The sequence below is a fragment of the Anolis carolinensis genome, chromosome 1, assembly GCF_035594765.1.
Source record: "Anolis carolinensis isolate JA03-04 chromosome 1, rAnoCar3.1.pri, whole genome shotgun sequence".
Taxonomy (NCBI): Eukaryota; Metazoa; Chordata; class Lepidosauria; order Squamata; family Dactyloidae; genus Anolis; species Anolis carolinensis.
This window is the reverse complement of record NC_085841.1, coordinates 103,634,367-103,660,130: the sequence shown is the minus strand read 5'-3', so window position 1 is coordinate 103,660,130 and position 25,764 is coordinate 103,634,367. Positions and strand designations below refer to the sequence as shown.

Below are 25,764 nucleotides of genomic sequence, written 5' to 3'. Positions count from 1 at the left end.
CTTTTATCTTCTCAAGTGTTTCATGCAGATCATACAATTTATTTTTCCAGATAAAGCTTTCTTGAAATTCCAATAGTTCCATTTCCAGATTTCCTAAATCTAATCAGTGTAAGCAGGAAAGGGCAAGTTCTTCAAATTTGAAGAATGTTTAAGTTAAATGTGTATGTCAATCAGAACAGGTACATTTTTAAGTGTAACTCCAGACCAAAAAAAATAGTTTTGAAATGGGTTAACCCCCCTGTAACACTTATTTTGTTGTCTATGCCCCTGTTAAGACTTCATCTCACTTTCTGTCCCTGTGATAACTGGATTTTGAAAAATTTGGCTTGTTGTGGAAACAAGAATTGGTGCCAAAGGATTGGTGCCATAGGTTTGCCACCACTGTTCTAGATGGTAAAGGTGGTAAACCAGGTGTACAGAGGTGCCACTAATTGCTGATGTCCTGGATGATCTAATGAATATCACAGCAAAAAATGTAGAACTACATCTGAAACTCAAATGGAGTGAAGCAGCAACTGTTCTGCCAATTACATGTCAGAGATGCCCAAAAGAAAATATTAATATCTATAAATTTTCCGTAATCTCTGCTTCTTTTACTGCAGGCTCTCACTATGCATCAGACCATAGAAGTAAGAAGGACTTTTAACTGTGTTTCTTATTATCCTTTCAATTCCAGGCTTTATGTCTTTTCCATATAAAATATTGACCAAGTTCCCCAAAAACACACTTTCATGTCACTGCTTTTCATCAATATCTTTTACAATTTGATTTGATATGGGCTAAGACATTGTGGAAGAACTAGAGACAGAAGGATCACGTGTGGTTGGTATTCTGCAATTACAGGGAATCTTATAACACCTCACTTCCAGCTGAGCCTGGAGGTCTTAGAAACTACAGTCTAGTTAAGTTCTGCCCTGAAGCATTTAACCGCTGTGTGTGATCTACTTTTTTATATAATCTACCCCAGTAACCAAACATACACAAGATTTCATGTTGGGATATGATAATAAAAAAAAGCTAAGAAGGTTTAAGAATGTTGATTACAATATGCAGATTGATAGTGGCTAACATAGTTATAGGAACTGAAATTTATAGCATGTTAAGATCTAAAAGAGAATTATTTTTAAACGAAGTATTGCTGGTGCAACAGGTTGGAAGAAAAATATACTATTGTAAATGATAGGTTCCTTTTATTCACAATATACAGAGGTCATCTTAAGATTTTAAAGAGAACTTTAAAAAATATGGAATGGCGTATGGTGGCAGAAAAAAATATAGTACTATGGCTGGGAAGCTGCTATAAGTGAAAAGGGGGAGTTTAATACCATTTATATTAAAGGTCTGTAGTCGCTAGCTTTGTAAGAAATAGGTAAATTGTTCAGTTTCATTAGAAATGCATATCTATAAAGATTTGACCTTATAGACCTTTTGTGGGGGAAAAGGTTAATAATAGGATTTGATAACTAGAAAGAGTAGCCAATTGAAAGAAAGACATTTGATATAACTTGTTTTGAAAAAAGGAATGAAAAATCTATTTTGTATGTATGACTGCCAGAGGAAAGGCTGGAAAACACTGCATTTCTCATTTCTTCTTTTCCTGTTATCTCTTTTTTTCTTAATTTTTGTAGTTTTTTATATATTGTAAAAACTTTAATTAAAATATTTTTAAAAGGAAGTCCAAGAACCTGGAGAAATTATAAAAGCTGTGATTATTCTATCAGAATGACAAGCGTTGGTGGATAACTGCATTAATGCACAAGTTGAGGATTACTAAAACACAGTGTGTGTGTGTCACTTCAAGCTACATGTCAACTTGTAGCAACTCCATGAGTTTCATATGGCTTTCTAAGGCTAGGAATAATCAGAGATGGTTTCGCCAGTTCCTTCCACTAAAAGAGCATATCGCATATGATATTCATTGGCAGACTCCCATCAAAGTACAGACCATACTGGCTTCAATTCCAAGACAGAATATGATGCCTTTAGGGTATTTAGGTCCTCCAAATATTCTAACATGTATAAGATCTGAAATGTTAACCACTTTTGATATGTTCAGCTGTAAAACTGACATATAAACAGGTAGCTGACATTTCAGATCTTAACCACATGAGATGATTGTATATATCAAGTTGAATGATGCAATACATTTTAACAGTATTTGCACCAAAAAGTTACAATTTTTGAAAGCATCACCAAACAAAAGGATACTCACCTGCCAGTGACAAACTGTAACAGCAAAACCCGTTCTTCCTGAGACAATTCTTCTACAACTTCCCAAAACCACTAGATGAAAACAAAAACAGCTTGGATTTTTGTTGAATATTAAATAGAAATCAGAAATAATCATGCTTCAAAAGATGAACATGTGATTTAAGTTATGGAAATTAATTTCCACTTGACTCAAACAACTCTATTATGCTTCATTCCCAGGATACCAGAGACTTAAAGAGTTTTGTTTCAAGCATATAAAAAGCAAGTCTCTGAAATTCATAATTGTATGCAAACATCCCATGGAGATATTACCTGAATAACTGGGTCATCTTTTTCATAACCACTTGTGTATTCTGTATTTTTTATCCAATCATTCACATCGATTTCTGGCATGCCTGAAAGTAGGAGTTCCTTTTAAAAAGAAGGCACAGAAGCAAGAAAATGAAGACAACTCCCAATTTTTATTTCAAACCAATTCACTATCAGTCTAATTTTTGTATTAATCTGTTGTTGTTTTTAGGAAATCAGCTCAGTACTATTTCAAAATTATAACCAAATACTATGAATTCAAATCAACATAAGATTTTCTCATTACTGAAAACAGACACTTGAGTCATGCATCAACTCAACTCCTGAACTTTCAACAAAAGCCTTCAACAAAAAACTCGTGAAGCCTTCCGCCCTAGGGGAGATATGGCGGGATATAAATAAAGTTTTTATTCATTCATTCATTCAACAAAATTAAAAATAAAACCCTCTCCAAGTTAATAAATGTGGTCTTTCGAAGTCACTAGCTTCTGCGTCATTTACTAAAAGGAGTATTTTTTTTCAGTGTGAATGCTTTAGTTTGCTTACCAGTTCATATTCATCAAATAGTTGTATCAAAGGTGGTGGAATGAACATATGGAAGCCTTGCAGAAAAGCATTTATCTGTGGTTGAATGGCTCTTGTCATTCGAAGCTCAGTAACAAGTTGAACATATTCTGCCTGAAAAAAAAAGTTCATATCACACTTTTGGTTGAGAAGGGCGGGATACAAGTGTTGTAATAATAATAATAATTTCATGAATCCAGTTTAATTAGAGTTCAAATGCTTTACTCACTAATTTAAAACCATTTCTATTCAATTTGAAATCTAAATGCAGAAGAGTCTGAACAAAAGGATGCTTAGAACAGGATTTTTAGAAAAACTACAAAATCCCACTGAGTGGGAGAGGTAGTCTGAAATAATTTTAGTAAAACTACAAACAACTACAACTTCCAAGAAAAAAAGTGATTGAAGTTTGATTTCTAGAAGGAAAATTACAAAATGAGTTTTGAGATCCATTAATGCTATGTTTTTGTGGTTCTTAGCATTTAAAAACTATTCTCCAGTGTTATTCTTCACATGTTACTTGAACATACATTTTCGTAATCTTGAATTGAGAGCAATACCTTCACTGACTTTAATTGTAATGGAAAACATAATATGCATAGATAACTGCAATGAGCAGTTAGAAAAAATAACAAAAGACTGGTGAAAGGGTTCCCCCTGGAGCCTTAGCTTCACATAACAACTTCATTTCTGCAAGGAGCAATAAAGGGCATACCCACATTTGCTGATATTTCTGAACAGAAAGATATTTCTGAAATACTGCTAACAGATAATAAGTAGTACATTCTAACAAAAAAAACTACTTCTAGAAAAATACCAACTTGAAAAACCTGGGTCAACTTATCCACAGGTCAATGTGACTACTCTACCTCAGCTCTTATAAAAAAAGTATTCCCTTCTCTGAGTAGAGTAGCAAAAGGCACCAATGTGTCCCATGAGAAACTAAAAGAACCACCAACCCCTCTATCTCGTGGTGCCACTTCTAAATAGAGAAATTGTAATATTATGCACGGACCTCTGGCCTGAGGCAGGATCAGTGCTTTCCCTCTCAATAGAATGACCCTCGGCATATCCATGGGTCATATCAAAATCCATAATTAAGGTCCCAAAACCTGCCATCGACTTATACATGAGTATATATCAGGCCTAGGCAAACTTCGGCCCTCCAGGTGTTTTGGACACAATTCCTAACAGCCAGTCGTTTGCCCATGCCTGGTATACCGTATATAATCGAAGATAAGATGAGTTTTTCAACCCTTTTTATGAGCTGAAAAAGCCTCCCCCGGCTTATAATCAGGTCAACGTCAAGCCGGTTTACTTTTCCAAAGCCTCCCTTCGCTCTTAACCAAGGGAATGTTTTGAAAAGGGAAAGAAGTCCTTGCAAGTCAGGAAGAATATATATCTATACTCATTAATCTTATAAAAGCATTTCCCCTGAAATATTTGTTAATCTCTGCTACAGATATATAGGCATTTCCCCCTGCAAGCCTTTGAAATCCCTATGTACCTTTATATTTGTATCTATCTAAATACATTAATTTTATATATGAATTCCCCCCTCATATGTTTGAAAGTCTTAGCAAATCCTACATACATACATATAGATAGCTAGAGATTTCCATGTACCTGTATATCTGTATCTATGTGTATACATTATTTTATATTTCAACTTTCACCTCATATGTTTGCAAGTCTTTGCAAATCCTATACAGATATAATTATCTATAGATAGAGATGTCTAGATAGATAGGCATGAATACAGGGCTATGAACATAGGGCTTGCAAATATTGCAGGGGAAACGCACGCACACACACATACACAGATTTCTAGAAAGATATAAACATAAATATATAGAGCTTGCAACTGTTTCAGGGGAAAATGCCTATGTGAAATTACTATATATAATTATAGATCTATATCTAGCTCTGCATTGAGGAAGCAAGAGTAAATGACAAAGTCCAAAAAACAGGTCCAAAGAACAAGGTCCAAAGTCACTAGGTAATCTTGGATATCAAGGCAGGAACGATACGGAGTTAAAACCAATCTTGATTCAGGAACAAGGCAAGGAAGTGAATTTACTCCGGTTTCAATTGGGAGTCGCGGCTCGGCTTGGCCGCCAGGAACAGAAGGCTTGGCTTGGTGAAATCAGGGAACTGGAGTCGGTGAAGCGTTCTTCAGAAAGCGCTACGTTGACACCGTAAGATGTTTGCAGTGCAAGACACTTTTATGGAACGAAGATCAGATCCCAACAAAGGGAGACCAAACTCCCCAAAGGTTCCCAAGGGAATCTTCTTATTCACAATCCCCTCGAGATGCCAAGCGGTTACTCCTTCTAAGTTCCTGTTTCTCTGATCTCTGGCGAAACAAAAACTCCTTTCGGTTGAAGGGCACATTCTCTGGAGAACTCTGGGCATCTGGTTCGGCCACGGGAGTAACATCTCCCATATCTCTCCCAATTAAGGAAGCATCTGAATTATCAACAGCCAGCAGCTGTAACTGAAAGGAGCTGGGAGAACTGGGCGAAGAGCCAAAATAAGCTTCATCCTGGTCAAAGTTCATTTCTGAATCAGGTTCAGAACCCAAAGGTGGCTGGGGTATAACACTTCTCTTTCATATTTTTCAGGTTACTTGCATCTGATCTAAGTTTTTTGATTTTCTACTCTAGCCTGACCTTCCACTTTGGTTTTCCAGTTGATGGTAATTTGCTTTGTAGATTTTCTGAATTTCTTCAAGTTCAACTTCATTGAACACTTTGTTTCTGATTATGAATCTTCGTTGGTCAGCTAGTTGGGATTCTGTTATCTGTGAGTAAGGATACTCTTGTTTCCACAGTTGATGTATCCTTTTTTGGTAGCCACGCTTTTGAGGTTCAGATTTGTAACAGCATTTCATAACTGTGCGGTTTTCTGGCACTGTATATTTCTGCCGCTTCTGTGACTGTTCATTTGTATTTTGATTCTGTAGCCCACTTGTCGATGGATGTCCAGAATCAGCAGCATCCACCACGGTCCTTTTTATCCTGGGCGACGACCGAGCCAGTATAGACTTCATTTTGGTTTGATTCTCCATAATGCTAATGGGTTAGGTGCTCTTAGTTTCACTCCTCAGCTAAGACCTCTCTGGCTTGGTTGGACCTGCCGGTAGTTACACTACCGCCAGCACAGCTCTCAGCATCATTGGAGCAGTTAAGCCCCCTCACTGCGACAAGGTGGCACCTACGGGGGATTATTAATTATTATTATTATTATTATTATTAATAATAATAATAATAATGATAATAATTTATTGTTAATACCATATTGTTTTTGTTGACCCTACTTTTCCACTTACAGAGCAAGTTTACTGTTTTTCTTTGAAATACGGTAAATATTCAAAAATCTTTAACCTCCTGATGCCTCAACATAATTTCATTGGGATCTATTTTCATTTTGAAATTTACCAATAGCTGCTGCATTTTCCACTCTCAGCTTATACTTGAATCAATAAGTTTCCCTGGTTTTTTGTGGTAAAATTAGGTGCCTTGGCTTATATTAGGGTCGGCTTATACTCGAGTATATATGGTATACGGTACTACAGAATGAATATTTATAGCAGCCTTTCCCAATGTGACTTGCCCTTAAAATGTGGAGTACATCTGTGTTGTCGAAGGCTTTCATGGCCGGAATCACCGGGTTGCTGTGAGTTTTCCAGGCTGTATGGCTATATTCCAGAAGCTGCCAGGCTATTCAATGCTAATCAAGCTGGCCAATTGCAACATTCACACTTGCCTTAAACAGACAGGAGTTTTTTCTCCTACCGATATATAAACCTCACTTGCCTAGTTTCCAACAGACCTCACAACCTCTAAGGATGCCTGCCATAGATGTGGGTGAAACATCAGGAGAGAATGCTTCTGGAACATGGCCATACAGCCCTGAAAACTCACAGCAACCCTGTACATCTCCTTTATTTCCTGCTGACATGGCTAGCACGAGAAGCCAGAAGTTGTTGTCCACAGGCATCTGGTTAGAGAAGGCTGAGCCAATTTTATTATACAGTGAAAGAGATCTAAGACAGTAACACAATCTGGATGAGTTAAATTTTGCTTTAGTAATTTGTACTATGTCCACATTCAGATTGGCAGTTCAACAAGTTATCACATTTCTCACATTTCTTTCATAATGAATAGGATGGAATAATATTATAAACTGTACCCTAATGCCTTGACCTTATTGCCATCTTCAGTCAGAAAGGCAACCACAGTGTGTCATGTTTATGGCATGTCCTTTTTTAGATTTGAAACTAACACATTTAAGAAAATGGTTGGCTACATACCATTAAAATTATGCCTTTCACCTCTCCCATTGATACTATGACCCTTATAAGAAATGCAAAACTGAAATGAGATCATGTGCAATTTTCCTATGTGACGAGCAGAAATCTGTTCCCAAAAAGCTGCTACAAGAACTTGACAGGAGATCAGAGATCTCCTTGCTATTCACAGTGGAGGATGAAACTGCCATATGTTGACATTGATGGTATGCTTTTCCCTACTCATCTTGATACACACTGTTGATTATGTTAGCATAACGTTTTCACTTGAGAATAAAGAATTCAAAAAAAATTAACACCCATTTTCAACATATTAATTGACAGTGATTCATAATTTTTTTTAAAAATCACTCCAATATCAACATGTCTAATTTACATTAATTCTTACTCTTTGTTGACTACAAAAAATCTTTTTAGTTTTAACAGTGTTGTTCATATATTTTAAATCTACCTTTTTCTCTGGTCTTCATCTGCTGAATTCTGCTACAACTATACCCAATTATTTCTTTTTTATGGTTAAAAGGTACTACTATGCAAGTGGTACAGCAGCAGGAGACCACTGAGAGGACTGAGTTTCAGTACTCCCTCAGATTTAATTTGACACGGGCAGACTTCCCAACCTGTAACAATCTCATTCTATCTGTAAAATTCCTTATCACCAATAACATTTCTTATTGCTATAGCTTGGTTCTACATCTAGAGTCATGGAGAAATGCAACAAAAAAAGTTTCTAAGAAACCTGGTCTCCTTTTAAACAACATAATAAAGAACATGAAGAACCTGGGTGCCTATCGGAGACAAACTCTGAAGAAGCATTTGCTAAAATCTGACCAACTTGGGAATTCGTAGTTTCGTTTTCAATATTGATTTTATCTCCTTTGAATAATCTGCAATGAAATAGTGTTCGCTGCTATCCTTAACAATGAAGTTTCAATTTCATCCATTTTTGTTTTTTGTTTTACTGTGGAAGCAAACTTTATTCACAGCAAAGACAATTATGCCACTTAGGAATTTCTCTTTGCTTTTAGTTAACTCCCTCTACACTGAAACACTTGTTGGAAAGAACATTAGCATTAGTGTTGTTATTTCTATAACTGCATTAAAGTGGAGCTTCACATAAAAAGTCCTTGCCCAAGTTGCAGGAAAGGGAAGAGAAGTCTTGGTGCAGCTTCAACAGATGCTGATGAGTATCTATACATTCAACTGGCAATAATAGTACTCTGTCATGGATCCTTCATTCTTCAGGACTCTGGGAAACCAGTGAGCCTTGGTTAAGTCTGATGAACACAAGAAAGGCCTTTTCATCCTTCGATAGCATTGCATTTCAGCAAAAACCCATCCATGGCATATGACACAAGACAGGCAACATACTTCGGCTTTATGGCCCTGGATGTTCAAATTTTTACTTTGTATCCCTTACTTCTAAACTATGAAAGTTTGGCAGTTGAGAAGCCTGCTTCAAACAACTCCCCTGAATAACCATGAATTACTAAGCTCCAATGTGTGTATATGCCTTCAAATCGCCTACTGACTTACAGTGTCACATGAATTTCATCAGGCTTTCATAAGCAAGGAATGCACAAAAGGTGGTTTTGTCAGTCTATTTCTCTGAAATGTGCCCTGCAACATCTGGAATTCACTGGTAGTCTCCCATCCAAGCACTAACCTAGTATCCAACAATTATTTTTACTGGCAAGCAATGTATTCTTCCTGAGGGTGCCTCTGAAGGAATTCAACGAGCCTTTCCTTTTAAACTCAACAAAGCAATTCTGTCCCTTTCACATAATAAACAGCAAAAGTTAATAACACTAAAGGCTGACTCCTCTCCTTCTGAAAATTAACCCCACTTCTATGATATGCCACAACACAGTAAAGCAAACATCTGCTTTCAAAACCAGAACTGAAAGAGGTGTGAGACACTTTCTCCCAAAGAAATTAATATTTCTCTCTTTCCTGCAGCATCTTCCCTTCACTATTCAGTCTCTTTGTCATCTTAATCAAGCTTTAATCCTTCTGTAGAAAAGCTGAATAAGCTGATGTGGGTCTAAGGAATGAACTGCAGAGACAGGAATGCAAAGGGGAGCAAAAGGGGTGTGTTTAAATTGCCTTAAGTCTTTCCCATCAAATCATATTCCACCCTCCCATCCAAACTAGTATTCCAGGAAGCTAGCAATAAGAAAGTCCAGGTTAAGCAAATATATTAATTAAAATTGAATTATGTGTTTTTCATTGCTGTTTTTCCCCATAACCATACACGTAAATGTATTGGGGTGGTCAAGGACAGAAGTATGTGCAGCTACACAAGCATACATCCGTCTCTTTGTGAAGCTCAATCGCACATTTTGTTTTGCCATAAAGGCACGGAACGTTCAGAACACATTTGGAAAAATCCCCAGAGCCCCACTTTTATAATCAACAAGATGTTCGCATTTGAAGAACACCTGTATTTCAAAGCTGTTTGAAATGGGAGCATTTTTTATCCTCCAACAGCTTAACAGGTGCTGAGGTAAGCTATCTGAAGGAATGCAGGACATAATTAAAAGAAGATAGGAAAATCCCTGAGGTAATACAATTCTGACTTATGATTCTCAAATATTCTGTTACTTCTACTAGACCCAAAAGGAGTTTTTTTTAAAAAAAAATCACATGGCAATGTAATGGCAAAGTCAAAGGAGCCGAATTAAAGGATATAGGATTTATACCAAGCTCTTTTCTGAGACTTCATTTTTCATGGTGCAAACTCTTTGCTGTATATATGATACAGGCTCTTCAGAGGAAGGTTGATACTGAAATAAGGGCCAATACGTATTCTTCCCCCATCCTACTATTCCCAATGCACATGATGTCCCTTCTCTTCATGATTTGTTCATACAAATCACCATGGTTTTCAATTTCTCAATTCCTGCAAACATACGGTTTTTCTATCTGGCAATGAAAGAGTAATCAGTCACCATGCTGGAAAAATTCAGTGGCTAATTTCAAATAAGCACAGAACATCTTACACTCAAGCACTGCTATACAGCAAACAGCATATTTATAGAATCTATGTTGAATGAACAGACTAATTACACATATATAGTTTTATCAGTTCTGCAAAATACACTATCACCAAAGTTATTCTACAAATGACACAATCATATTTCCTCAAATGCTAATTTAATCTAAAGCTATAGCCACACTGGCAAAGAAAGGACAAAAACCTCAAGGGGAGAACCTCATAATTTTAATGCTACTTGCAAACAAAATGCTTACCCAAAGGGTCACTTATTCTTTGATGTCAAGATTTGGAATTCTTCATTCCAAAACAATTAAATAACCACCACAAATGTTCTCCAGGATTGGACCCCTTGCCTTTTCTGCTCACTTTACCAAGTATTATGCTTCTTTGACTACAGCAGAGTCTCACTTATCCAAGGTTCTGTATAATACAAGGCAGTCTGCCTTTTAGTAGTCGTTGTTTTTGTAATAAATGTTGCAATGTTTTGGTACTGAATTCGTAAATACAGTAATTACTACATAACATTATTGTGTATTGAACTGCTTTTTCTGTCAATTTCTTGTAAAACATGAAGTTTTGGCGCTTAATTTGAAAAATAATAATGTAATTTTATGTTTAATAGGCTTTTTTCTTAACCCCTCCTTATAATCCAAGATTTTCGCTTATCCAAGGTTCTGCCAGCCCGTTTGTCTTGAATAAGTGAGAATCTACTGTATTTAGAGCTGTGAAGAACATGAGGTGGCTCTCCCAATCTGAAGTGGGCCACTTTAAAGACAACTCTACATTTTATTGGTTGTATGATGCACTTCATTTCATTCTTCCACACATACAATGATATACAAATTGCACAACAGATGGGCATTATATCACAGGACACCAACAATGTAATTCTCCAATGTCCTGATGGTTTATTTTCACACAGATTTTGCATAATGCGCTACCAAATAGCATAAAATATTTGAAAGATCATGATGAGATGTTATATGTACATGATGCGATATAAAAAAATACCAAAATGAAAAAGCAAAAGTAAAGTGTCACCAAGTGGTCAATGGCTAACATGACAAACATTTTCCTAATCTATACATCATAGACCAAAATGAGTAATACATATTAATGAATATCCCCAGAAATACAGTAAAATCAGCCACCTCTATCTGCTACTGCCATCTCCCCAGCAAGGCATTCAAAAGGATTAGAAAACCTTGCTCAGAGTCATCATCAATGGCTGTGCTTCAAAGTGGAATGAGGTCTCAAGTGGAGTGTCCTTGAATTCTGTCTTGGTTTTACATGCAAACAGAGACCAGCATTATTATAAAGCAAATGCAGTTATACCCTGAGTTTAAAGCTGAATTTGTTACATGAATGAGCGTAGCTCAAATCATTCTTATCTCAAAGAAAATTCCCATTGAAGTGCATTGAAATGCCAGTACTCCATTCTGGGCCCCCAAAAGCACCCCCCCCCCTATTTTTGTTACATTGTTTTTAAATTAGAAAATGTAATAACAAATAATGTATTAATGCATATTCACATGCAACAATAAAGAAATGGTAGAAGCACAAAGTTGTGGCATGGAAGCACAAAGTGAAAAGGCAGAAGCATCATTTTCTTCATACTGTACTCATTCCAGCTTACCTCCCTTTCTTGCTCTCTCACCCTCTCTCTCTTTATGAAGCCAAACGTACCAGGAATAAAACCCATACAAAATCAACTAACCCAAAGCTCCTCAAAGCAGACAAAAGAAAAGCGGACAGCAATCTCCCAACGTGGACAAAAACATAAAGCATTGATGCACGAGGCACGGAGGCAGCTCCCTTGAAGCATTAAAAGCCCTGTACTCTCTCACGCTAGCGCTTCCTCTTGCATTAGCTCTTAACTCAAAACTCTGCTTGTATGTCAATGTGAATCCCAGGCAGAGCAACAGCGCTTAACTCAAAATGCTCTTGGATGCTATTAAGTCAAGGTACCTCCTTACTGTACTATTTTAGTATGCATTAATATAAGAATAGTTTCTAAATCAAGGAAAGTAATATATTCTGTGCTAGTCAGGCCTCATCTGGAGTATAGTGTTCCGTTCTGGGGACCTCCTTTAAAGAAGGATAAGAAAACAAAACATATGAATAAGGTTGACAGAGCTGGGCATGTTCAGCTATATGAAGAGAAAACTGATGGGTGAATATGACAACACGCTTTAAATGCCTTAAAAGGTATCACGGGGTTTAAATGACAATTAGTTCCATTATAAGAGGTTTAATGGTTTGAAGTTAAAGAAAAGTAGATTTTGACTGGACATTAGAAGAAGCTTCTTGATAGCAAGAAGGATTCAATGAAGGAGCTAACTGCCCTGAGAGGGTGAGGTGTCCTTCTCTGGACATCTTCAAAACGCAGCTGGAGAGCTATCTGCTGGGGTTGCTTCAGGTGGAGATCATGTATTGAACAGGAGGCTGGACTCAATGGTCCATGAAGCCTAAGTTTATAATTCAATAACTATACACACATACACACACACACACACACACACACACATGCTACTTCAACTGCATTACCTGAAGGAATATGTTTCAAATTAATTAATACATGGCAGTACTCACTTCAAAAGCTTTATTTCAGTGTAGTAGCTTATTAAGTTTGCATGTAGCTTCTTTACATTTAACCCGTGAAATTTCCTTGGCAATGATTTCACACTAACTCTTAGGTAAGGTTGACAGTTCTAAGTTTTAAGAAAATAAGTATACAAGCCACTATCCAACTCCGACATTGGTGCTTGCTTTCAAAGAATAAACAGACTGAAACTATGTGCCAGTGTGTGTCTAAGTGTAAGAAGTCTCTTTTAGCAGCTTACATTTTAATACGTTTAACATGAGTAACAGATGGGAAGGAATGGGAAAGGAAAGTGTGTGTCCATCTGTCTTTATGTGGGAAGTGTGTAAGAGCGTATATGTAAGAGAGTATGCACTTGTCAATAAAACATGGTCAGATTCAGTATGTATATGAAATGAAGTTTCACATGCTACTTTCGATAGCTTTTGTTTTTTGGAAAGTCAAAGCAAAACAAAAGAGTTACAGAATTGCTGTTACAGGCCTTATTTTGCCAGGCACCAATATTCTTTATGGTGAAAGAAATTACTTACATTCCTTTCATCTTGACAATATAATTCAAAACAACTCACTTTGTTTTCCTGTGTGACGAGTATACTTGCACCCCCTGGTTTCAAAGGCACTTCTTCCATTGCTCCAAATACATCTGTCTCAACAGAGAAGGTCAGTTCTAGCCCCAGGTCACTGATATCATTATCTAGAATCCACTGCAAGTTCTTCCCATATTCTGGATCGATATATGCCACATCCTGATAGTTTACAGGAATGCCTTGGAGAACAGACAAAACAAAAACATTTTGTTCATATTAGTTCATGAACCAGTTCTATTCATGGTAAAGGACTGCCCTCTACAGACACAAGGAAACAGTGCAGGATGAATAGGGGGAAACACTGATTTTGTTATGAGGTGTTTTGTTGCCACAAAATGAGGCATATATTGAATGTTAAAGCTGCATCCACAAAACAGCACAATAAGTGCTGTAGTTAAGAATATGAACTGAGCCCTCCAAGAGATTCCAACTTCTAATAGAAAGCCTTCAGCCCTTACAATGCGGTTGTCACACTTGACTTCCTTCATCTATATGTAATATTGCAAGTCAAATTGGTCTATCTTAGAGAGAAGATGTAATATCTAGTGAAATGTGTTCTATATAAATGCTTTCAGAAATCTGCCATGACACTAGTTTAATGCTAGTTTATAATGTCAGATTATTTCCTTATTCTGTAGATATACTGGAAAGCTGAACCTTTATTTGAAAAATAACATTGCAGCTATTGCTTTGCTCAGAAATTGATGGAAGGTAATCTTTTGTCTAAAAAATCAATGTAGCTGGACTGATTATATATCGCATGTATACATTTAGTTGCATAATAAACATCTAGCGAGAAAAAGTAAAAGCATAATAGAAACATACCAAGAATATGCTTGTAGAATGACCTTGTGAAGTAAATGTTTACCAGTTGTCTGTGATTCAAGGCTAAACCTAAAATTTGCCCAGCAAATCTAAAGTAATTCAAGTGGTCAGGATTGACTGAAGAGTTGCTATTTGGCTGGAAAGTGGTTCCTACAAAAACAAGAAGCATTATGGTTAACATGTTGGTTTTCAAAATTGTTTACAGCACTACTCTTTATTTTGCTTTCTGCAAAATTAATCACATGACAAAAGGCACTCAAAATTCCTATATTTCAGCACAGACAAAAAAATTAAAAGGAAGTAAAATGTATTTAAGACATATGTAGTTTGTATCCAAAAGGTACCAAATCAATCTGAACACACTTTACAACAATTGAAAAAATGTGCTGATATGCATTTTCCTTCTATAAAATGCAATTTTCCAGGCCCTATGCCAAAGTGATTTGACATGTTAATAGTTTGATCCGTATATAATATTCTACTCCTAGCCAAAAATGTGCTGCCAGCTATAATAGGTGTTCCAATTTTTTTTAATTTGGTACCTTTTGGAAACAAACTCCAGAAATAGCCTTAATTGAAAATCAAAATTTCACTTCATTAGTGAAAATACAAAGCTAAATTTGCAAAAAAAAAACTGAACTAAACAGAAGTTATTTTTAATTTAAAATGCAGTGCTCTCTTGAAAGCCCGGAATATGTAAAAACAGATTTCTATCAATCTAGAGAAATAAGCACATCAACTTATTGTAGCAAAAAAAAAAAAAAAAAACCTAATAAATATATTGTGGCATAGGTCTTCATGGACGGACTCCACATCCTTTATATTTTGTAATGTAATCCTAAATCAGAAAGTACTGCTGAGAAACATCTTGCATGGATATAAGCTAAGGGGATGTTCTTGATAAGAGTAATTCCATGGGTAAATTCTGTTTGGGCATTGTGAAAACAGGTAAGACTAAACATATGATGAGTCAGAGCAACTTTCTGAAATGGAAAGTCTCCAGAGAGGCTTTCCTCTTCCGAAAGTTGGCTTCCATGGGAGGAAGCAAAAACATTGATGTGGGAAAGAGTGCATTTCTTTTCCTTGCTTGTTTAGTCTATCTACTTTTCTAACCCCTAGCCATTCAAGCTGGTTTAATATGAAAAATGAGGAACCCAAATTCATGACACATGTAATCAAATAACATGACACATGTAATCAAATAACAAACTTCAAATCCCATACATGACTTTCTATCATTTCATTTCTTGCCTCATAAATTATGGGCAATTCAGGTTAAAATAGAAACTTTTTGAGTCCAAGAATATTTTTAGGAAGAGACTAAATTTCCTGTTCTATATTAATCTAGATGAGCTGTGATGGTTTTAATTTTTTAACCAATATGCAAATCACATTTAATTCTATTGATTTTTTTTCCAAAATGAGCTTTTTATCTATATGTCTTTCCATTTCTGTAGTGCTTCCTTGTAGCCAAGCACAGGGTGAAAAATAGGACATAAATAAATAAGCAGAAACAGCAAGTGAGTAGGAATAACAAAGAAAGATATTAGCTTACCATCAGCTGATTGAGTGAAGAGAGCATAGTCTGGGTTAACTATCTCATTGGATAAGATATCAAACCACTCACGCACCACACCTTGACCCTAAAGATACAACAATATAAATGTCTATGGTATATATATTTGTGGCCTGCCCAGGTGTCTTCAGAAACATTTCTGATTTGATCTGATTTGATCTCTGCTTCCAAACCTGACAAGAAGCCTGAAAAGGTTTTAATTCTATATTTAGAAAAACTTGCTATGACAGCTTCAGAACTGTTGCTATCAAGAAACTATTCTTAAATGCATCTCCAAAAACCTAAATTTTAGGAATCATGAAATAGGTACATACTCACCATGCCTTCTTCACCATGGAAACGCACAGCAATTCCTTGTTTCAGCTTTGCATAATTTGCTTTAGACACAACTTCACAGCTGCTCCTAAAAATAGAATCTAAATATGAAAACCAATTAATTTCTTAACTCTGTCAACACAGAAAAAATGTACACAAAGAAAAGGGTATAGGTGAAGTTGCATACCTCTGTGGACCAACAGAATGTCATTTTCATTGACTGGCCTATGAACCATGTCCGAGTCTGGTTGTCCAGAATGCAAGTGCTCATAAAACCATTCACAGCGATCTTTGAAAGGCTACGGGGGGAAAGGAAAAACATACACAGGACCAAAACAATTATACATATTATGAAACAGAGTGGAATCCAAGGTACAGCTGTTTAATTGGACACTGAGACAGACAAGCATGGAATACACATAGCTCTTTGTAGCAGCATGAATTCGTAAACCTATCATGAATTTGTAGCAGCATGGATTCCTAAACCTATCATGAATTTGCTTTTAAAACATATTCCCCAGTTGGAAAAAACTTTTCCACACGATCACAGAGGGTTGCTGTTTATGATACAAAAGGGCCTTGACTTTGCAAATCTGGGTAAAGATAATCTCTGAAGCCAACTCCTATTTTAAAATCTGGATGGCAGCCCTTCCCTTTCAAGAATACTTCTTCATTAGAAGCCTATAATGCTTTGTCTCCCATAGACAGTTTATGAAGAAAAGCAGAATTGTAAATGTCGTCATTCATTGAAGTGAGGTATGTGTGATAAAATTCAGTGTTGACTTAGTGGATCTCTTCCTGCAATGAACAGATAAAATTCAGTGTTGAATTAGTGGATCTCTTTCTTATCTTTCCTCCAGAATGCCTGTTTGTTCATGATCCAAATATGCCTGTTATGATTGAGCCTCATGGCTCTGCTTCTGGCAGACGTGGACGTAAGACTCCTCGAGAGTCAGATACTCTCGAGGAGCGAGAAAGAAAGAGGCTGCGAGATATCTTTGCAGAACCATCTGACGAAGAGTCTTTTAAGGGGTTCACGGAGAGAATGGAGGAAGAGCTGGTTAGCTCGGAGGAGGATGAGATGGATTGGACTCGGGTAAGGGAGGAGTTGGGTGCCACTGGCAATAATGGGATGGAAGATGAATGGGGACCTTCAGGATTAGACCCATGGACAAGCTGGAGGGATGGGACGGGATCCACAGCTGGGGATGCTGTGGGGCATAGTCAGAGGTGTTCCAGCTCTGATGAGGAAAGTGATGAGGAAACGCCCGGGTTAAGGAGGGCAGCTGATAGTGATGAGGATTTGTAACTGGCATAAAATGAGGCTTGGGAGCAATTGCAAATTGAGTTGGGCAAGGTAATCTGGACGAACGCTTGGGATCTGTGTGGGACGCTTTCCTGAAGACTGGTGTGTTTTCGTGTGCTGATACGTAAGTTGTTTTGGAATTTGGGTTCAGACGGCGGGAGGAATTGTGTGGGCTTTTGTTTGTGCAAACCTCTGCTTAATCTCAATAGCTTTGACCTTCCGTCGTCTTCTTGACGGACGCCATCTGCTACTCTGGATTTACGGACTGAAAACTGACTACGGGCTCGCTTTCTCCTATTGAACTTGGAAAACTGCAAACGTCTGATTCTGCCTCTCGACCTACGGAACGAACTGGGACTACGCTACTGCTTCAATCCTTGGCTGCTGAGTTTGTATTGGAAATTTGCCTTGCTGTGTGAAGGAGTGACTCCTAGTTACTCAAAACATAGTGCTGGCAGCAGAGAGGCAATCTGCTGCCAATTAGTTGCATTCTTTTGAACTCTTTGTTTCCCAGCTTCTGTTTGTTTTTCCCCAGGCTGAAGCAAGCTGTTTTGATTTTACTCGGATTAAACTCCGGTTTAATCCGGTTTATCTTTTGAACGTTTTTCTTGCCCCTTTTTGTTTTTAAAGGCTAAAGTTGCCTTGCCCTTGTCTTTTACGGGCATTTTGAGTTCTGTAAATCCAATAAACTCTGTTATCTTTGATCTTGTGGCGTTTTGTCCTTGACAATGCCTTGTTGGAAACCCCCATGAAGTGGGGAGAAGTAGGCAGCACAAGGAAGTGGTCACTCATTCCTGCCATTGTAAACATTCCCCTTCTTTCCAGTTTATTTAAATATGATTAAGCACTACAATGTGCATCAACACTACATAGAAGTTAATTGTTTGGCATTCATGCCTATACCACAAGACAAAAAGGCAATTTGATGCACAAGGTTTTTAATTGTTAATGCCAGATATTGTATAATTGAGAACCAATGTTTTCTTCTCTAACTCATGAGGCTTTTACTAATCCATCTCACAGAATTATTGCAAAGATAAGAGGGGGGGCTATCAGGTAGGCAAAGTGGGACATCTCCTATAAAAATAATAACAGAAAGGGAGAGAACAGGAAAAAGCTTTCAGCATCTACATAAATCCTACATTTGCATCATATTATTATAGAACACTAGCACTGTGGAACAGCCAATGTATACTCTTGTCAAAATTTCTTAAGGAACAATAAAAGCAAAGGCTAACTTATTTTTTGGAAAAGTTCTTTAGATTATGCCAACAGGAAGACAAAAAAAACCTGAATCTAGACCCACAATATTGATAGCAGATAGTAATTGAAAGTGCATAATCTCCCTGTGATGGAAACATTTCACTTAACTATTTTAATCAACAGCCCAGCATGCAATACTTCAGATGTTGTGGACTGCATATCCCAGCAGCCATAGCAAATATAATGCAATCTAATAACATCTGTAGGGCCACATAATACCTATCCCAATCTTTTAAATAATTCTACCGCTATTCCATCCACTACACCACAGTAACTAAATTGCCTGACTCTGTGACTGTGGTACTCATCTAGTTTGTTCTGATATGCACTCCATGTTGTACGCATGATATCACACTCACTTGGTGATTTTTAATCACAGGTAATTTAAAAAAGAAACACCTATTCAGTAGAATTTTAATGACTTAAGGATTAACATCTCAATACATCAGACATGTAATTAAAGAGAGCAAAGTAGAAGCATCATGACAAGTGACTGAACACCACCATTAACACATACTGAAGTGGATTACATTGTAATACTTTGGATTCAAATCAACTGATTTAAAAGGCAAGACAATATATTCAGAGACAATGTGCGTAAGTGGTTGGATCCTTAGGGGCAAGTGACCATGTGCTCCTGCAGTTTGCAATACAAAGGAATGCTGAAACTAAGACAAGTCAAACACGCATTCTGGACTTTAAGAGAGCTGACTTCCAAAAAATGAAGGAATTACTGAGCGGCATTCCATGGACACCGATATTAAAAAACAAGGGAATTAAGGATGGATGGGAGTTTTTCAAAAGTGAAATACTCAAGGCGCAAATGCAAACAGTGCCAACAAAGAAGAAAAATAAGACAAGTGCAAAGAAGCCAGAATGGATGTCCAAAGAACTTCTAACTGAGCTAAAGCTCAAAAGTGACATGCACAAGAAGTGGAAAAGGGGAGAAATCACCAAAGAAGAATTCAAACGTATAGCCAACACCTGTAGGGAAAAGGTTCGCAAGGCTAAAGCGCAAAATGAGCTCAGGCTTGCCAGGGACATAAAAAACAACAAAAAAGGCTTTTTTGCTTACGTTGGTAGAAAAAGGAAGAAAAAGGAGGCGATAGGGCCATTGCAAGGAGAAGATGGGGTGATGGCGACAGGGGACAGGGAAAAGGCAGAACTACTTAATGCCTTCTTTGCCTCGGTCTTCTCACAAAAAGAAAGCCATCTTCAACCTCAGCAACATGGAATGGACGAAGGATTGGGGGAAATCCAACCCCAAATAGGGAAACAAGTTGTCCAGGAACACTTGGCCTCTCTAAACGAATTCAAGTCCCCAGGGCCAGATCAGCTACACCCAAGAGTACTGAAGGAACTAGCGGAAGTTATTTCAGAACCACTGGCAATTATCTTCGAGAGTTCTTGGAGAACGGGAGAAGTCCCAGCAGATTGGAGGAGGGCGAATGTGGTCCCTATCTTCAAGAAGGGAAAAAAGAACGACCCAAACAATTACCGTCCGGTCAGCCTCACATCAATACCAGGCAAAATTCTGGAAAAGATCATTAAGGAAGTGGTCTGCGAACACTTAGAAACAAATGCAGTCATTGCTAATAGTCAACACGGATTTATCAAAAACAAGTCATGCCAGACTAATCTGATCTCTTTTTTCGATAGAGTTACGAGTTGGGTCGATACAGGGAATGCTGTGGATGTAGCGTACCTGGATTTCAGTAAGGCCTTCGACAAAGTCCCCCACGACCTTCTGGCAAACAAACTAGTAAAATGTGGGCTAGACAAAACTACGGTTAGGTGGATCTGTAATTGGCTAAGCGAACGAACCCAAAGGGTGCTCACCAATGCGTCGTCTTCATCATGGAAAGAAGTGACAAGTGGAGTGCCGCAGGGCTCCGTCCTGGGCCCGGTTCTGTTCAACATCTTTATTAACGACTTAGACGAAGGGTTAGAAGGCACGATCATCAAGTTTGCAGACGACACAAAACTGGGAGGGATAGCTAACACTCCAGAAGACAGGAGCAGAAATCAAAACGATCTTGACAGACTAGAGAGATGGGCCAAAACTAACAAAATGAAGTTCAACAGGGACAAATGCAAGATACTTCACTTCGGCAGAAAAAATGGAAATCAAAGATACAGAATGGGGGACGCCTGGCTTGACAGCAGTGTGTGCGAAAAAGACCTTGGAGTCCTTGTGGACAACAAGTTAAACATGAGCCAACAATGTGATGCGGCTGCTAAAAAAGCCAACGGGATTCTGGCCTGCATCAATAGGGGAATAGCGTCTAGATCCAGGGAAGTTATGCTCCCCCTCTATTCTGCCTTGGTCAGACCACACCTGGAATACTGTGTCCAATTTTGGGCACCACAGTTGAAGGGAGATGTTGACAAGCTGGAAAGCGTCCAGAGGAGGGCGACTAAAATGATTAAGGGTCTGGAGAACAAGCCCTATGAGGAGCGGCTTAAAGAGCTGGGCATGTTTAGCCTGCAGAAGAGAAGGCTGAGAGGAGACATGATAGCCATGTACAAATACGTGAGGGGAAGTCATAGGGAGGAGGGAGCAAGCTTGTTTTCTGCTGCCCTGCAGACTAGGACACGGAACAATGGCTTCAAACTACAGGAAAGGAGATTCCACCTGAACATCAGGAAGAACTTCCTCACTGTGAGAGCTGTTCAACAGTGGAACTCTCTCCCCGGGGCCGTGGTGGAGGCTCCTTCCTTGGAGGCTTTTAAGCAGAGGCTGGATGGCCATCTGTCGGGGGTGCTTTGAATGCGATTTCCTGCTTCTTAGCAGGGGGTTGGACTAGATGGCCCATGTGGTCTCTTCCAACTCTACTATTCTATGATTCTATGATTCTATGATTCTATGATTTGTTTTTATTAGATGAAGACCTCCTAGAGAGAAACTCATATCAGGCCTAGGTACAAGAGACACAGATAAATGATTGTTTGGTTTTATTTTATTTTATTTTTTAATTCTCCTAATGTTATGGCCACATATGTTTAAGGACATTATAGTGGAAATGTAACATTTTGCAGACATCTATTATTATTATTATTATTATTATTATTATTATTATTATTATTATTAATAATAATAATAATAATAATAATAATTTAATTTATACCCCACTTTATCTCCCCAGAAGGGGATTATTAAATTTTATTAAAATAGAATGTGAAGCTTCACACCTTGTTTGTAGAAATTTTGAGCGGGTTCCACAAATTACATTTTAGTCCACAAATTTTCTTCATAAACATGGATAGAATTCTATATCATACATATGCTTACGATTACTACTAGAGCAGAATGTAAGGCTTCACAGCAAGCACAGTAATTTTTAAGTTTTAGTATGAGCCAAGTCTGTTTTGGCTGTTACAGTTAAAAGTTTTGAGAGGAGGTGTATTTTTAAAAAAACTATGGCTCCATATTACTTTATCAACAACTAGGCGATAGGTGCAAGCAGTCAAATAAATAGGAAAATATACAAATACTAGCTGTGCCCGGCCACACGTTGCTGTGGCTTATAGGAATCATTTGTTGGCCAGATGGAATAGCAGTTAATAGCCTTGCAGCCTCAAAGCCTGGCCGTTTTCTTCTTATGCAAATCCTTGTTTGGTGAGCTGGAGCACAATGGAATAGGCTTGCTGCTTGGAAAGCTGAGTACTTATGTTCTAGGGGAATGGTTTTTTAGCCAATTTGAATTGCACTGAATAACCTCGCTGCTTCAAAGCCTGGCCGCTTTCTACATAGGGCCATTCTTCGTTGGCCAGGTTGAATGGGACGGAATAGCCTCATGGCTTCAAAGACTGGGGGTTTTCTATCTAGGGGAAATCTTGTTTGGACAGGTTGAGCAGCACTGAATAGCCTTGCTGCTTGCAAGCCTGGCCACTTTCTACCTTGTAGAATTCTTGGTTGCCCAGGTTGAATGGCAATTAATAGCCTCGGTGCGGCAAGTATGAATGCTGCAATTAGCCACCTTGACTAACGTTTAATGGCCTTGCAGCTTCAAAACCTGCCTGCTTCCTGCCTGGGGGAATCCTTTGTTGGGAGGTGTTAGCTGGCCCTGGTTGTTTCCTTTCTGGAATTTCTCTGTTTTCAGAGTGTTGCTCTTTATTTACTGTCCTGATTTTAGAGATTATATTGTTCTGTATTATTATACCACAGTAATTATTATATATTATATTTATAATCGGATATCATCTGCTTAGAACTGGATTATATGAGACCCGTTCTACACAACTGTATAAAATCCACACTGAACTGGATTATATGGCAGTGTGAACTCAAGATAATCAAGTTGAAAGGAGATACTGTGGATTATCTGCCTTGGCATTCTGGGTTATATAGCTGTGTGGAAGTGCCTTGAGTCTACACTGCCATACAATCCAGTTAAAATCAGATAATCTGTATTTTATAGGCAGTGGCCTGAGTGAAGAGGCCCTGGCACCATTGGGGCTTAGTGGGTTGCTAGGAGACGAAGTGGGCGGAGCCTACCCTTCTAACTGGCAGCAAGGGGGGAAAAAACAGTTTTCCTCTTCCTCTTCCTCTAATTTGGGCTTTATATTTTTAGGGTTTTTCGTTTGAAAGATATAGCTTGGATGACAATGTATTTTGTGGCCAAATTTGGTGTAATTGGGTTCAGTGGTTTTGCTGTTTACTCCATAATAAAGGGTCACATTACATTTTTATATATAGATTAGCTGTGCCCGGCCATGCGTTGCTCTTGTCTGGTGGTGTTGGTGAGAACTTGTTGAGGTAGTGGTGGTATTGAATGTCTGTTGTATGGTTGTCTTTATGTTTAGTATGCATTTGGTTGTTTGTGTACTGTAAAAGTGGTGAGGGTAGAGGAGGTCTATGTCCCTGTGTAGTATTTATACGTTGTCCGTGTGTTGTGAATGCTTGGATTGTGTCCTGCTGCATAGTAGAAAGGGTTGGGCTGGATGGCCCTTAGGGGTCTCTCCAAACTCTTGGATTCTATGCTTCTATTATTATTATTATTATTATTATCTTCATCATCATTATTATGTAGAGGCTGGATGGCCATCTGTCAGGAGTGCTTGGATTGTGTCCTCCTGCATGGTAGAAGGAAGTTGATCTGGATGATCCTTAGGGGTCACTACAAACCTTAGGATTGTATGATGTTGTTGTTATTATTATTATTAGTAGTAGTATTAGTATTGAGAGGCTGGGTGGCCATCTGTTGGGAGTGCTTGGATTGTGTCCTGCATGGCAGAATTGGGTTGGACTGGATGGCCTTTAGGGATGTCTCCTAACTGTCTGATGCTATGATTCGATGTGTATTATTATTGTGCAGACATTGGATGGCCATCTGTCAGGAGTGGTTGGATTGTGTCCTCCTGCATGATATAAGGAAGTTGAACTGGATGATCCTTAGGGGTATCTGCTAACCTTGGGATTGTATGATATTCTTATTCTTATTATTATTGAGAGGCTGGCTGGCCATCTGTTGGGAGTGCTTGGATTGTATCGTCCAATGGCAAAGTTGGGTTGGACTAGATGGCCTTTAAGGGTCTCTCCTAACTGTCTGATTCTATGATACGATTTGTATTCTTACTGTGCAGATCGTGGATGGCCATCTGTCAGATGTGCTTGGTTTGTGTCGTCCTGCATGGTAGAAGGAAGTTGAACTGGATGATCCTTAGGGGTGTCTCCTAACCTTATGATTGTATGACATTCTTATTATTATTATTGAGAGGCTGGGTGGCCATCTGTTGGGCGTGCTTGGATTGTGTTCTCCATGGCAGAATTGGGTTGGACTGGATTACCACAGTAATTATTTCATATTATAGTAGAATGTCACTTATCCAACATTCGCTTATCCAGTGTTCTGGATTATCCAACGCAGTCTGCCTTTTGGTAGTCAATGTTTTTGTAGTCAATGTTTTAAATTCATTGTGATATTTTGGTGCTAAATTTGTAAATACAGTAATTACAACATAGCATTACTGAGCATTGAACTACTTTTTCTGTCAAATTTGTTGTATAACATGATGTTTGGTGCTTAATTTGTATAACCATTACCTAATTTGATGTTTAATCGGCTTTTCATGAATCCCTTCTTGTTATCCAACATATTCACTTATCCAACGTTCTGCCGGCCTGTTTATGTTGGATAAGTGAGACTCTACTGTATATTTATAATCTTATATTATCTGCTTAGAACTGGATTATATGAGGCCCCTTCTACACAGCTGTATAAAATGCACACTGAAGTGAATTATCTGGCAGTGTGGACTCAAGATAATCCAGTTCAAAGCAGATAATATAAGATTATAAATGGGTAGTATAGCTGTGTGGAAGGGCCTTGAGTCTACACTGCCATATAATCCAGTTCAAATCAGATAATCTGTATCTTATAGGCAGTGTGGAAGAGGCCGGAGGCCTAATTGTGCCTATCCCCTGGGCTGAGTAGGTTGCTAGGAGACCAAGTGGGCAGAGCTTAGCTTTCTAACTGGCAGCAATTGGATAAAAACAATTATTCCTCTCCCTCTAATTAGGACTTTATTTTTCTTTTCTTTTTGTTGTATGAACGTATAGGCATGGATGAGGGGTTGTGCTGCCAAGTTTAGTGTTTCTGGGATGTGTAGTTTTGTTGTTTTGTCCTAGGCCGAATTTTTTTTATCCTTTTATATATATAGATGAACAATTACATTTATACATGGAATGCAGAACATCAAGCACAAGCAATCTGGTCCAACACATTCAGAATGGTGTATTTAAGGCTAAAGATTTAGGACCAAACACAAACCAAGTCAGGGATATATTAGACAGTGGAAGAAATCTGAATAATGGCTATTCAGAGGTAAATTGGCTAGAACATGTGGGAGTTGCAGTCCAATAACATGCATAATCTATCTGCTAGTCCCCACTA

General features: G+C 38.1%; 1 protein-coding gene across 6 annotated transcripts in view; it reads right to left on the bottom strand.

Moving 5' to 3' along the window:
* hace1 (HECT domain and ankyrin repeat containing E3 ubiquitin protein ligase 1) overlaps nt 1-25,764 on the bottom strand; it is a 70,390-nt gene that overhangs the window by 21,320 nt on the left and 23,306 nt on the right. For 5 of the 6 annotated variants that reach the window (XM_003226939.3, XM_016997129.2, XM_062980324.1 and 2 more), the window contains 8 exons: nt 16,487-16,598; nt 16,303-16,400; nt 15,964-16,051; nt 14,409-14,558; nt 13,566-13,762; nt 3,067-3,198; nt 2,524-2,622; nt 2,213-2,283 (listed from right to left, as the gene is read on the bottom strand). In XM_003226939.3, coding sequence (XP_003226987.1) covers nt 2,213-2,283; nt 2,524-2,622; nt 3,067-3,198; nt 13,566-13,762; nt 14,409-14,558; nt 15,964-16,051; nt 16,303-16,400; nt 16,487-16,598 — 947 coding nt within the window. Of the gene's footprint in view, nt 1-2,207; nt 2,284-2,523; nt 2,623-3,066; nt 3,199-13,565; nt 13,763-14,408; nt 14,559-15,963; nt 16,052-16,302; nt 16,401-16,486; nt 16,599-25,764 lie in introns of those variants that run through there. The other variant, XR_010005977.1, reaches the window with a different exon arrangement.